The sequence below is a fragment of the Marmota monax genome, unplaced genomic scaffold (assembly GCF_021218885.2).
Source record: "Marmota monax isolate L192 unplaced genomic scaffold, Marmota_monax_Labrador192_F-V1.1 WCK01_AAM20220418_F8-fsc00322, whole genome shotgun sequence".
Taxonomy (NCBI): domain Eukaryota; kingdom Metazoa; phylum Chordata; class Mammalia; order Rodentia; family Sciuridae; genus Marmota; species Marmota monax.
The window spans coordinates 524,588-539,373 of NW_026692168.1; the positions used below are offsets into that span (position 1 = coordinate 524,588).

Below are 14,786 nucleotides of genomic sequence, written 5' to 3' on the forward strand. Positions count from 1 at the left end.
AGGACTGAGGGTGGGCTCCATTCTGGGACGCTTCCACAGAGGCCAGCACCCCCAACAGAACAGAGATGGTCAGCAAATGAGACCCAGTGGGACTCAGTGACTCCCGGTAAGAACCAGCTGGCGCCTGAGAACGTGTGTCCAGGACGCTTAAGCCTCTACCAAGAGGAAGAAAGCAACACCAACAGGACAGGCAGGCACACAGCGAAATCCACACACCCGAGTGCCTCGGCAAGTGCGGGCAGACTCGACACGGGGGAGGCCTGTGGGCTCAGAGCCAGCCTTACTGCCAACCCTCCCATGGGAAACGATGCCCCTGAGCTACCCCTGATCTCAGCTCCCCCAAGGGACCCCGGGATGGGATCTCCTGAAGGCAAGTCTCTTGTAAAGCCGTAGCTTAGAGGGCCTGGTGGCAGGTCACTCACTGGCTGATAACCTCCCCAGGTCCTGAGGCTCCCATGTAGACCCCCTTTGAGGTCACCTGAGGGCACAGGAGGCTCACCTGCACACTCTGGGAGGAGGAGGCCTTGTATGTGAGAATAACAGAGAAAAGGAGGGGCTTTTCCTTAGGTCTAAATGAAACAATCCCAGTAATCTGACTTCAAAGTCGGGCTGGCCTTTGCTGTTTGCTGAGGGGCTGAGGAAGACAGGAATGTGCACAGGAAGGACGCAGGGGCAGCAGCCTGCACCTGTGGAGGCTGGCCGAGGGATGAGCACGGTAAGGACCATCTTCAAACAGCTCTGGGGGCAGCCCGAGCTCTGGGGCGGACCCTGAAGGAGGTGGACAGGGGCATCGGGCTCTCCTCCCTCGAGGGAGGCCCGGGCCTCACTCCCTTCCAGCTGGCTGGCCTGGGTGAGGTCCCTCGTGAGAGGGAGCCAGGGTGGTGCAGAGCAGGAGATGCTGGAACCTGGAGTGGCCAGAAGAAAAAGGGACAGATGAAGGGGGGCCCTGGGCAGGTGGTCAGTGAAACTGGGGCCACCAGAGGAGAGGGGGCGAGGAGAGCAGCCTTGGAGAGGAGCCCAGAGCCCAGCCAAGAGGCAGGGGCATCCCAAGATGGAGGAGCAGGGCCTGCCTGCTGGGAAGCCCCTCCAAGCTGGGGAGGGCCAGGGAGCAAGCCAGAGATGGGGCTTGCCAGGGACATAGTACTCCAAAATGCCACAGGCTGCCAGTGTGCAGGTGACTCCAACAGCCTTCACCAGAAAAGAGTACTGAGGTTCCTCCCGAAGCCAACAGTGGCCACTGGCCAAGGACAGCGCTCCTGGTCAGCCCGGACTAGCTTGTGGTTCCATGTAAGATGGCAGGCTAGCCCGTGGGCTGGCACAATGCAGGACACACAGGAGGAAGTCCCCTGGTTGTCCTGGGCTCTGCAGCTTCTTTGAGCAACCACTCGTCACCAGAGGATGTGAGCCACGTGGCCCCTGTGCTGCCTTCCCAGCTTCCCCTCCAGGAGTATCTGCCCTCTGCAGCCCAGGAGCCCAGATATTTGTCAATCTGGGAAGCACATGGCCTTCTTCCTCTGGCCAGGGTGGCAGTGCTAGAGAGGTCACAGCCAGAATTCCTCAAACAGCAGCTGGGCAGGGGCCCAGGAACAAGCACCTGCGACGGGGTGGGAGTGGAGGACAAGGGACACTTAGCAGACACTGGTGAGGAAGCGTTAGTGAGGCCCCATGCGCAGCCACAGAGGCCTCAGAGGTAGGAGGCAGGGTCCAGGTGCTGGGGTAGCAGGGGCGCAGCACATTGCAAGAATAAACCCTCTGGGCTGGACGGACTGGAGGAGGACCTTCCTGGGAGCTCGTGACACTGCCAGCCAGGAGCAAGGTGCTTCCCCCAGAGACCAAGCCCCTCCGGAGGGGTAGGCCTCAGGGATCTCAAACCTCCAGCTCCCAGGGTTAGGTTTGGAGAGTGCGCAGGGAGCTGGGGAGACCAGACAGGAGACCACAAGGGCCAGCCAACCAGGAGGGTGACAGTGTCTCTGAGCCCATGGAGGGAAGATGGGAAGTGAGGATCAGAGTCCAGTATCCCACAGGGACACACCCATGAGGATAAAAGGTGTCCTCAGGGGCGTTTGGAGGCAGCCACATTGAGAAGGGCCCTAAGAGCAGTTCTCCCTCCATCAAATGGCCAAATGACTGCAGACAGGACCTGTGGGGCTTTCCTTTGGCTCTTTGCCTCTAGAGTCCGGCTAAAGGTGGAGCTGGGTTTAAGTCTAAGCTCAGAGGTTTAGGAACTGGCCCAGAAGATGCAGGACAGCCAACCAGCCAGTTTGGACCCTCTTGCCCTTGAGGTAGGATGGTGAGACCTCTGTGTCCACTTGTCAGAACAAATGGGCCACCTGCCCACAGTGGAGCCACCTAAAGTGAAACTGCCCATCTGATGGGGGAGGAGGTGACACAGCCCAGTCTTGGGTGCTACCACCTTCAGCCCAAGTTCAAATGGGCTGTGGGGCTCCTGGGGACAGGGCCTGGGCAGTGAGTGGAGGCCATGATGGGCATCACGCTGTGAGGACCCAGCTTCTAGGGAGGGGCCAGAGAGGGGATCAGTCACCTTCCCTGTTCTCATTTTGACTTTGTTGGTTGTCCTGGGGATGGGACCCAGGGTCTCACACTTGCTAGGCAAGTGTTCTACCACTGAGCAGAACATGCCCAGTGCTTTTTGTTTTTATTTTGAGACAGGGTCTTGTGAAGTTGCCAAGGCTGGCCTTCAACCTAAGATCCTCCTGTCTCAGCCTCCTGAGAAGATGGAGTTACAGACCAGCGCCACCCAGTTGAGCCAACCTTCCCTATTCGGGCCCCCATGGCCTTCACGAGCTGGAGGGAAAGGGGGCTCCTGGATCATGAGGAAGGACACTGGACACAGGGTTAGGATTTGGAGCCCCTGGGCTGCATTTTCCTGGGGGACACGGGGAGATCCCGAGCCCGAGATGATTTATTCTGTGCAATGTTTTGCAAGTCGAGACGCTCATGCCGCTTCTCAGGAGCGCAGCGCACACACAGCGGGGCGTGGGTCGGACGGACGGACGTGTGCAGGTACTCACACTGCCGCCGCCCGGGACGTGTTTGATATTATCCTTTGAGCCACACTTGGACTGGACGTTGCTAAGATCCAGCTTCTTATTAATTATCTGCACCTTTGATACCAGAAAAAAGGATGAGTGACACACCACACCCAGATCCATCTCTCTGCACCACACACCGGGCCTCCAGGAGGGCGGAGGGAGGCGCCAGGCCACGTGCGCGGCCATGGGGGGAGGGGCGGGCCAAGGCCACCCCTCCCAAGGGACAGATCTTCAGAAGGAAGGGAAGACGGGGCTGCCTGCAAGGTCTGGGGAATTGAGCTTGGTGACCTGGGATTACAACCAGATCCTCCCGGGGAGGCGGGTATTCACTTTACGGAAGGGTCCTGTGGAGCCCGTGGGGTCCTAAGGCCTGTGAATCAGAGACGGGGGTTCAGCAGATTGGCCTGGAGGAGAAAATGAGCCCAGTCACTTGTCAACAAAAAGCCCCGTGTTCTTGTCCACACAGCCCTCCGGAGGGGGACACTGAGAGAATGCGCGCGCTGTCCTCTGGCCCCGGGGGGCGCTGCACGCACCCGGAGATTTTCTTTGAAAGAAAACCCCAGACCCTCCCGTGACCTAGGATTCGGTCCCCTGGAGAAGTCTGGCTGAAGTCGCTGCACTTTGGAAATTCCCCTGGTGAATTTCCCACGCCAAGCCTGAGAAGCCCTGGCCTCTGGGTGGCCTGTGACGAGTCCCTCTCCAGGGAGGGCTCTGTGCCCTGCTGTCCCACCTCCCACCACCCACCCTCTGCCACCTCCAGCCCACCAGGCGCCTACCCGAGACTGAGCAAGTGTCCCCGTGTGTCCCCAGCTCCTGAGAGCTGCATTCCCAGGAGCTGTGACTTTGTTGACCAGGGAGACAAGGTGTGGGGACACCATTTTGGTAAAGAACGACTGTTACCCAGTTTGCCCATGAACTAGGCCAGCCGGGTTTCAGGGGAACTGAAACTCGGGCCTGGCTGCACCGCCTTCCTCCCAGGTGTCTTTCCCCAGGAGCCAGCGGTGCCCTGGTTCTTATTAATCACAGATGTAAATAACCACGGCTGCAGCTCCTAATGGAGAGCCAGCCGGGCCAAGCTGGTTTCTGAAAATTTGAAAGCCAAACCCATTCTGCAGTGGCTCCTTTTCGAATACTGTGGACAGGCTGGGACTGGGGTCAGGGTCTGCACTCCCAGCTGGTCTCTGACCCATCCTGGTTTTTTTCTTAATTTTAATGGCCTGAATTGTAAAACTTTGGAATCACATATTTAACCTATTTCTTTATTTTCTCTCATGACCACACCCCCCATGCCCCAGTAGTGGGGATTGAACCCAGGGTTGCTTTACCACTGAGCTACATCCCAGCAGTTTTTTTTTTTTTAATCCCAATGACCTCAGCCTCTCAGGTCATTGGGATTATAGGTATGTATCACTACACCTGGTTTATGTTCCTTTTTAAAAACAAAAACAAAAAAAAAAAACCCTGTTTTTTACATTAGAAAAACACAGCATATGATTTCAAAAATAGAGTTGCGAAAACAAAGCAGCTTTCTTACCAACCAAACAGAATGACTATTGCATTTTGTTCTATTTCCTTGACGTCTTATTTGTAACCACTGCCTTACACATACAAATGGTAGAATTATTGCAAACATACCATTTGGCATCCTGTATTAACATCATATCTTAAGCATTTTTCTTTTTCTTTTTTTTTTTTTTTGAGAAGGAGTGTGTTGCCCAGGATGGCCTCGAACTCCTGGGCTCCATCGATCCTCTTGCCTCTGCCTCCCAAGTCTGGGACCACAGGGTACACCATCAGCATGATTCTTTTTTTTTTGTTGTTGTTTTTGGTATCAGGGATTGAACTCAGGGGTACTCAACCACTGAGCCACATCCCAGCCCTATATTGTATTTTATTTAGAGACAGGGTCTCACTGAGTTGCTTAGCACCTTGCCTTTGCTGAGGCTGGCTTTCAGCTCACGATCCTCCTGTCTCAGCCTCCGGAGCCGCTGGTATTACAGGCTTGCGCAATGGTGCCTGGCTGCCGGCATGGTTCTTAATACTACGTCCTGTTTCATTCTGTGATTGCTGATCCTGTGCTATCCACACACTGATTTGCATTGATTCCAGTTTAAGTAATATAAACTGCCTCCTGTGAACATCTCTCTGCAAGGATTTTTTTTCCATATTATGGATTATTTTCATAGCATAGAGTCCTAGAAATAGAATTTGTGGGTCAAAGTTATAAATATTTTAAAAACCCTCAATACAACTTTCCAAATGGCTTTCTAAAAGGATTAGTTTTCTCTGCGACTGCTGTTGAGAAAGCCACCTTCACCATATTTTCACCCGCATCAGGTATTTAAAACATTGTTTTGACTCTTACTACTTAATAATTTCCAGACGGGACATGCCTTTCCAGGTTAAGGGCATAAGCTGGGAGCCAAAGCTTGGGTTTGAATCCTGGTTTAGTAGTTTACCTTCGATATCAATTTAACCCCTTTGTGCCTCAGTTTCCCCATCTGTAAAATTGGGGTAATAATACCTGCCTCCTAGAGTCTTGAGTGAAATGAAGTCAGTTAACTCCCGGAAAACACTGAAAACACGGCCTGGCACTTATCAACCACCCAGTAAATGGAGGCCGTTGTTATTCTTGTCACCTTGGAATATCTCCAAGTCATAATTATAATGCAAGGTCATAAAAATCGTTCTGCTTCTCTGACCAAAATAAATAACTGCGTTGCTGGCTGATTCTACATTTCTTTCCCAATGAAATCTCTTCTTCACCCCTTGTTGTTGGCAGGTGCCAACAACGCACAAATGTTTTCCTAACACAAAAATGTTTACATTTTGATCGATTCAAATTCTTCGTGTATAATTTCTTCTCTGCTGTTAAATGTAAATGTAGAGTTGGATAAATATTGAACTCCACGTTCCTTTCTCACCCACTTCAGCCCTTGTTAGAGACAGGAAGGCCATTAAAGGGGAGTCTTAAGTTGGTCTCTTTGAAGCCACTGGTGGCGCACACCTGTAGTCTCAGCAGCTAGGGAGGTTGAGGCAGGAGGATTGCAAGTTCAAAGGCAGCCTCAGCTACTTAGCGAGGTGCTAAGCAACTCAGCAAGACCCTATCTCTAAATAAAATGTAAAAAAGGGCTGGGGATGTGGTTCAGTGGTTAAGCGTCCCCGGTTCAATCCCTGGTTTAAAAAAAAAAAAAATTTCAGTGGCAGAAGCCACGTGGAAAGATCCAGGCATCCTTGCAGCCACCAGCCATCCACCAGACAGTTCCATCTGGCTTGCTCTGAGGCTATTAACTAGGCAGGCGCTGAACTGCCCTTCTGCCAGGGGGGAGACAGGATGGCTTTGAATGAATTCCTGCCCCCCTCAGATGTTAAGGCGTCCCAAGTGAATCCCCTCTTTGGGAATCAGTTTTTATTCTTTCATTGGATAAGTCCTAGAAACAGATTTTCCCGCTTTCAAAAGGATGTGGAGCAACTTAGAATTAGAAAACACATACTCCATAATAAAACAAGCAAATTTAAAGGATAATGTTAAAAGGGGAGGTCATCCAGAGTCACAATTACAAGAGTGATAATTATACTTAGCTCTGAGCTTCCTGGAAGCCAAGTCAAAAAAGGAAATATGATGGGTTACGTAACTCTTCTTATGTGACAAAACCAGTTTTTCAAGGAAGATAACCTTGTTTTCTGTACTGATCCACAAAAGAAACTAATCAAATGAATGAAAGGACATTAAGCAATAATGTAAGGTCTGCAACATACATAGAAAAAAAAATTTTTTTTCCAATGTGGTTTTCTTGTTCCAAGCCCACAAAAATCAGCAACAAACTCTTGTGGGCTTTGGCAATAGACACAAGGATATTTACAAAGCAGACCTGAATTACTGTTAGTCGTCACATTAAGTCAACACCCGTTACAGAATCTAAGATTTACAGAAGGAAGAAAAAATAGTAATGGCTGGTATTATGAAACTGGAATCAAGAAATTCAATTTCTAAGCTGGAGCAACCCGGACATTGTGCATCAGCCCTGTCTAGACACTGGAAATGAGAGAACAATGTACTGGAAGTTCTGAAGTTTGATCTCAGGGACTCCTCGTCGGGGTGGGGGGATGTCTGTGGTCAGGGTGTAACCCCGGAGGAGAGACTGCCATGGGTGGGAGCTGGAGTGGGTCCACTTCGGTTTAGTCCATATCTGGGAAAACCCAAAGCTGTCCAAACCCTCACCACACCTTGATCTGGTTCTGTCTGGACTCAGATTTCTTGAGGCTGCTCTCTCCCTGGCCCCAACCCTCCAGGCCTGGGGGCCTGTCCCCAGCAGGGCTCCATGCTTGCTGGGCTGGAGGGGACCTCCCTGCCACCAGCAGGAAGTTAACCCAGGCTGCGCTTGTGGATGCCCACAGCAAACCTTGTCTTCAAGTCCAAGGTGAGGGGCTGGGATACAGCTCAGTGGGTAGAGAGCTTGCCTCACTTGCACAAGGCCCTGGGTTCAATTCCCAGCCCCCAAACGAAAACAAGTCCAAGGTGACACCGAGAAACCTGTCCGTCTCCTGTCAAGTCAACTGGCCAAAGAGATCAACTAAGAGATCAACTAACGGGACAGCCTCCCTTGGAATTCTTGGCACTCCATCCTTAAACACTGACTGCTCCAGGCTCCTTTAGAATTTTTCAGAAGCACACACACTCAGGACATGAGGACATGGTCCTCTTTGCTCACTGTGGGGCCTCTGAAATCCTCAGTTCAAGTCACCCGATTCCCGGCCCTGATCCAGGAGAGGCAAACTGCCCAAGGTTCAAATTCACTTTATCCACATCCATATTCTGCAAGTTTGTTTTAAAAGGGACGACAGAATTTTGTTAATAAATGTAGTGCATTTAAAACACTTCCATCTCCTGGATGTCAGCAGGGAATGCAAAGGGGTGGAAAGAGAGAGAAACGGATCAGAAGAAGATGAGCAGAGGTGAGTGGCAGAGAGAGACCAAGGATAGGGGAAGGAGAAAAACAAATCAACACAGTTGCCAGAAGGAACAGCCGCGGTGGGTGGGTCCAAGAATGAAGGACGCTCACAGCACTCTATCGCCTCCTTGTGGCCTCCTAGAACATTGCGTCTCAAGCCCGTCAAAGCCCTATGGCTCTGGAAGTTTCTGTCTGACCTCTGCCCCCAGGTTCTCTCTTGCCTCAGACTTGGACATCCCCAGAGGAAGTGACTTTAGTTCCGTCTTCTCAGGGCCAACCAGGCCACCTCCATGATCAGATAAGAATAATCAGTGACACAAAACGTTTTAAATTTCCAAGTCTTTATGGTCATGTTGGAGATACTTAGATAATTAAGTTCTGGTTTATTATACTGTGGTTATGCCTCTTTATGTGTGTGTGTGAGTGTGTGTGTGTGTGTGTGTGTTTACTTTTTTTAAAAAAATAAATTTTTTTGTCTTATTTATTGAATTTTCTGGTTTTGTGTGATTTAAAAAATTATTTATAGGTATTTTTCTTTATGACCTAAATAGATTATTGGCATAATATTTGAACTCATATAACAACAGGCAGACCCCTGTCATACAGTTTAGTTTCTGGTATTTTTCTGTTCACTTCCCTTTTCAATTATGTGGACTTCATGTATGCATGCTAGGCGAGTGCTCTACCACTGAGCCACAACCCCAGCCCATCTTATTTTGAGACAGAGTCTCACTAAGTTGCTGAGGCCGGCCTCCGAGTTGCAAACCTCGTACCTCAACCTCCTGAGTTGCTGGGATGACAGGTGTAGCCACTGCACGTGGCTTCCTTGTCTTGTACTTTACTCTCATCTACTGTTATTTAACATCTCCGGTTACAACTGAATTTCTATAAATCTTCCTTCAGATTATAAATATTTTCATTGTAGAAAATTTGGGAAGGGAAAAATACAAGAAAAAAGAATCACTCACAATCCCTATGAGTCACTATTTGTCATATTTTCTTTCAGACATTCTTCTTTGCATTTTTTTTTTTTAACTTTTGCAATACTAGGATTGAACTCAGAGCCTCCCACATTGTTAGGCAAGGGCTCTACACTGAACAATGTCTTCAGCCCTTTTTAAAATTCCTGTTTTAAGGTGGTCTCACTAAATTGCACAGGTTAGATTCAAACTTGCCATCCCCCTGCCTCAGGCTCCGGAGAAGCTGAGTCGAGGCGTGGCCACGTGCCTGGTTATGCTTCTACTTTTCCTATAGATGGGAGGCATTGCCTACATAACTTATTCATTTATTAGTATAGCAATTTATAATTATTGAACATTATATTCAAAGATCCTTTTTAATGATTCCATAATATTTTATAGTATTGATTTTCTCATTATTGGAGACATTTAAATTTGGGGGGTAAATATTAATAAATGCGTAGTTTTTGAGCTTACCATTTTTTTCTGAATCCCAGCTTTTGTTTCTAAGATGCAGACCCAAAGCCCTTCCTGTGGATTGGGATCAACCTGGAGGCCACAAAGGCCTCAAGGTGACCTGACCAAGGCTGCACTCTAGTCCAGAGGCAGGTGCAGGAGGCCCCTCAGCAGGACTGAGGTAAGAGCCTAGGAACCTTCCCTTGTGGCGTCTGACTGCACCCACTGTCACCCTCACCAGGACACAAGGGCACAGACAGCCCATCACTCACAGCTGCAGTGGACAGTTTTAATCCACTCCCCCTCCTCACCCCCAGGGGCCGCACAGGGCTGGGGGCAGCTCCTGAGGGTTGAGCAGTGGCCGGGTCTGAGCTGACCAAGGAGCCAGTTGCATGGAATCTGCAAATGGGGACAGGCTGGCGACCAGAATAGGACGATTGACTAATCGTCAAATCCAGCATGCGCAAGAGACCCAGTAGTTGAGGTCGAGACCTGAGGTCAGCAGGTAAGATTTTCGGACACCAGGTCCCAGCCTGGACTATCCAGTGGAGACACCTGGTGAGGCCCACCCCAAGGCCACAGCAGGTCCGTGGGGACTCAGGCACTAGATGTTTAAAAGAATCCCTGAGCGGCTGTGCAGCCCCCGCCTGGAGTCCACCCACCCCGTTCTGGGGTGCCGCACTGATTCTCTGCATTTTCCTTTAAAAATAACTGTGTTTTGGACTCTTAAAGCAATACGTGTTCACGGTCGCAAATTGTGAAAACAGAGAAAAAGCCCAAAGGAGAAAAATACACGTCGCACACTTTCCAACCAGTGCCCTGCGGTCTGGGGCTCAGTGTCTGGCGCACAGGGGGGGCCTCCGCCCTTCCTCAGGCGAGCATCGGCCGCTGGGGGTCTGCCGTCCGGTTCTTCAGACTCTCACAGCTTTGTCTCTTTGTAGCTGAACATTTATTGAGCACTTGCTGCGTGTGGACCTGGGCACCCAAAGATCTCGGCGCAGCTCTCCAAGCCTTCTGCCCAGTCCAGAGGGAGGAGGCCCGAGCTCATCTGCCGGCCTTTCCCCTGTCCCTGGGGGTCCCAGGTTGGCCTCTGTGGCTGCGGACTAGGTCTTCTTGGTTCCAGACGGTCTTCTAGGCTTCATGGAACGTGACACAGGCTGATTCTGCTCCTCGGTCCCTTCCCACAGTTCTGCCCTGAGAGGCCTTTCCAGTGGACGAGGATGTGCCGTCTCTGCCCAGCTGCCCTGATGGGAGGACAGCTCAGGGCCTCTTCTGTGGACTGTCGTCTTCCCGTTCATCCCCTTTCCTGCTGCTCCCAGCTGAGCTGCAGGACGCCCCTGGTCCCCAGCACTCCCACCTTCCCAGCCAACCACAGATGAGCCAGGGCTGCCAGGGGAGCTGCCTCCATCAGGGTGCAGCTCCCGCCCCCTCCGCCTGAGTCCTAGGCTGGCTCAGAGGTGCTGAGTTACACTGTCCCCCATTCCAGGAGCGCTTGCCACCTGAGTGGCCATGAGACTCAGCCTCCACCCTCGGCTACGGCTCAGAAGGCAGAGGGAATCTGGAAAGACTTCCTGGAGTAGATGGCACCTGAGCTTGGCTTGAGGGAAGGGAGAGGTCGGAGGGAAGGGCATTCTAGGCAGAGGGAAAGGGCAAGGAGGGACTGAGCAGAGCACCCCGAGCCCAGCAGGACACAGGGGAGAGTGGAGGGTGGGCAGATGGCAGGCCCTGGGCCCAAACCTGGAGGAGAAGTGGCAGAATCTGGATGCGAGGAGGGGAGGTCATTGGCACAGGCCTGGTAGAGCCAAGGTCCAGGACTAGGGTCTGATGGGCACAGGGAGGCTGGAACAGCAACGGTGGGGTGGAAGGACAGAGCCAGGTCATGGCAGAGACTAGTGCGGACTCTGGGAGGGGGCGGGAGAGGAGGAGGGGTGCCTGCCACGCGTCCGGAGAAGACGTGGCTGTACCTGGATTGCAGTCTGGGGGGCTGAAGTGGGGTGTCCAGGCTGGGAGAGGGAGGAAAGCCAGTCAGGGCACCTTGTGGGTCAAACAGCCTGGCACCCTGCAGAGTGACAGTCACTTGGGTCCTGAGATGGAGCCTCCTGGGGTCATTAGGGACAAGAGGGCCTGAGATAGAAGTATGGACAGCAGCTGGGGGCGCTCATGCTGGGCAGAGCCTCGTGGTGGCCTGGAGCTACTCTGCAGGGCTACCTGACCTTGGGTCCCACAAACCTTTTCTTCTCCCTCCTCCTCCCTCTCCGCAGTACTGGGCATGGAGCCCAGGGCCTCTCATGGGCTAGGCAAGTGCTGTCCACTGAGCCACAGCCCAGCCCTTGTCACCATTTATTTGGTTTGGAGACTGGGTCTGGCTAAGTTGCTGAGGCTGGCCTCAAACTCACTATTTTCCTGCTCAGCCTCCGGAGTCGCTGTCTTTTCTTTTAAAAGCCACACACGAGCCTGAGTGGGGACAGGCAGGACCTTTAATCCAACTAGGATTAGTGCCCGGGGCAGGAGATCAATCAATCCAACTTCCTGACTTCGAGTCCCCAGGCCGCACTGTCTCCGTGGCCCTGTGTGGGCCGTCAGAGGGGCTCCGCGCAGGGCCTGGCGCTGGGGCTCCTGAGCTGTGGCTGAGCCGTATGATGTGAGCTCGCACCCTCCTGGCACCATATGTCCTTTCTACCAGGGAGGACGCAGTTCCATGTCCACTCACTTCGTGGGGGTCTGTGTTGGCGTGCGGAGCCGGGAAGCTGGGGTGCACTTGTCCCCGAGTTGGGGGCGGCCCTGCTTTCCTCTTGCCACCGCACTGTGTGGCCACGCTGCACAGGGTCCTCTTCGTTCTTCAGGATGGAAGCATGCGGTCCTGATGCGCCCTGATGCGCTGTGACCACAGGGCTCATGCGGCGGCTGCAGGGCCAGGACCGCAGGTGCTCGGTAGGAGACCACCCCACCAGCTCCCAAAGCTGCCGCTGGGGCCCTTTGCCACAGCTCCACAGGGTCAACTTCAGGTCAAGCCCAGGGCCCTTTCTGGAGGAGCCAGGCATCCCCAGGGAGGAGCAGGACCAGTGCCACTGATACAGACCCAGGACCAAGCCACGGTGACATCGAGACCCAGCACTGGACTCACGGCCGGCCTTCAGCCTCCGGCCTGGAGGGAGGGGCCTGACTGCCCGGCACTGGGGCCCAGGGGCTGCCCCGAGCGACCACGGGCAGGAGTCTCCGGCTCTGAGGACTGAAGGGCCAACAGGAGGACAGCTCAGGTGAGGAAGGCGCCCAGGGCACGGAGGCCGTCTTCCTGCAGTGACCAGCTCCAGCCGGGAGTGACATAAATTCAACAGTGGGGCGAGCACCCGCCATGGGGGAGGCAAGCTGTCCCAACTGGAAGGGAAGCACCCAGGGTCCTGAGGGGCTCGTGCAGCCCCCAGGAGGCCCCAGAAGGGCCCGGCCCAGAAAGCCCAGTGCATGGGGGTGACGGAGGTGGACACCCCACGCTCGCCTCCTCTTCTCCCTTCTTGGCTCCTCCGGGTGCTGGGAGAGGAGGGTGTTCTGGACTGAACTGAGTCCCCCGGATCCTTATGTGGACACCCCAAACTCAGAATCTCGGAATGTGACTGTATTGAAGGAGGTGGCTGAGTCGACCGGAGGTCATTAAAGCAGCCCTAATCCAACAGGGCTGGTGTCCTTAGATGAGGAGATGACAACGTGTACATGAAGGGAAGGCCGAGTGAGCGCATGGGGAAGGTGGCCGTCCGCCAGCTGAGGACAGGCCTCAGAAGCCATCCTCTGGACACACTGAGGCCCGCAGCCTCCAGAACTAGGAGGAAATACATCTCCCCTGTTTAACCGTCTCACAAGGGGGAAGAGGGACGAGCAGAGGAAGGAGGACTGGCCGGTCCCCTGTCCTGCTGCCCTAGGCCCTCAACGTTTCTCCATCCTTAGGACGTCCGAAGACTCCGCGATGCCCTCCTAACCCCAGAAGGGTCAGTTCTTCCAAGTGGTGTCCCCAAATTTCCTCAGAACCGAGGAGTATAGAGAAACCTTGGATGCTCAACGAACGCCTGCTGCCACCTCTGGATGGTGCCATGTTCTGAATGGTGATGGTGGCACACCATGGGCACCCCCACCTTGAGGACCACAGGCCAGGGGACACAGCCCTGAACTCTCTGTCTGATCAGCAAGGGCCGCCGGGGGAAAGGAAGAACCAGGGCTTTGCCCCAAGCAGGACACCGAGGCTTGAAGGTGACCTGATAAGGAGGTCAGGGTCAGGGCAGGTGCTCTGGGAGGGGTGGCAGCTGAGCCAGGCTGGTGACAGGACCCACCCGTCCGCCCTCACGCACAGCAGCCCGCACGCCTTACCTTGCCCCCTCCTGGCTGGTGCTTCAGGTTCTCGGTGGAGCCGATCTTGGACCTGACGTTCTTCAGGTCTGGCATGGGCACGGGCGCAGTCTGCAGGCGGCTCTTGGTGGAAGATGGTGACTTGGGTGGAGTGCGGACCACTGCCACCTTCTTGGGCTCTCGGGTGGGTGGCGTTGGCAGGGACGGGGTGCGGGAACGGCTGCCGGGGGTGCCTGGAGAGCCGGGGCTGCTGTAGCCACTGCGATCCCCAGATTTTGCTGGTTCACCTGGGGAGAAAGGGAAGAAGGCAGGCTAAGGGGAGGGGGTCAGCAAAGGCCCCGGGGGCCACTGTCAGGCTCAGGACGGAACAAGCAGGTGGGAACAATGTTGAGAGCTCAGCAACCTCAGCAGGAGGAAGCCCTGGAGCCCACTGCTGGAGAAGCCTCTCCTCCTGCTGACCTTGTCACTTAGGGATAGTGACGCCATTCCCCAGGACAACAACAGAATGTTCATCAGTATCCCATCAATATCCTGCCATGGCCCTGCGGCCAACTAGCTGTGTGGTCTCAGGCAAGTCACTACCCCTCTCTGAACTCAGAGGCCTCAGATTGGAGATGGACAGGATTATGGAGCCTGCAGGGAGGGAGGCTGCCTATGGAGGCATGTGTCAATATGCTTTGCAAAATTCACACCACTGTGGCCCTTACCCTGCCCAAAGGTGACACGATGACAGGACCCAGCTGCTGCCCTCAAGCCCAGACCAAGCTGGCCCTTTACCCACTGAGTCCAACTCCAGGGCTCCTACCCCATTCCCTGGCTCTGGAACCACATGTCCACCGTCTGCCTCGCTGCCCGAGCCCACCGGCCACACCAAGCCTCTTCCCACCACCAGGTCCTGCAGGCTGTTCCCTCCCCAAGAACGCCCATCCCCCACACCTGGGCGGGCCAGACCACACCCCTTTCCAAGCACCTGCAGGCCCCGACCCTGCAGCCGGGACCTCTGCTTGCCAGCAGACTGGGTCCCTCCACCTCTG

At 53.9% G+C, this 14,786-nt stretch overlaps 1 protein-coding gene across 14 annotated transcripts in view; it reads right to left on the reverse strand.

Moving 5' to 3' along the window:
- Mapt (microtubule associated protein tau) overlaps positions 1–14,786 on the reverse strand; it is a 98,142-nt gene that overhangs the window by 8,944 nt on the left and 74,412 nt on the right. For 8 of the 14 annotated variants that reach the window (XM_046421185.2, XM_046421142.2, XM_046421166.2 and 5 more), the window contains 2 exons: positions 13,774–14,039; positions 3,033–3,125 (listed from right to left, as the gene is read on the reverse strand). In XM_046421185.2, the coding sequence (XP_046277141.1) occupies positions 3,033–3,125; positions 13,774–14,039 (359 nt within the window). The remainder of the gene's footprint in view (positions 1–3,032; positions 3,126–13,773; positions 14,040–14,786) is intronic. The other 6 variants (XM_046421213.2, XM_058572314.1, XM_046421196.2 and 3 more) reach the window with 1 other exon arrangement.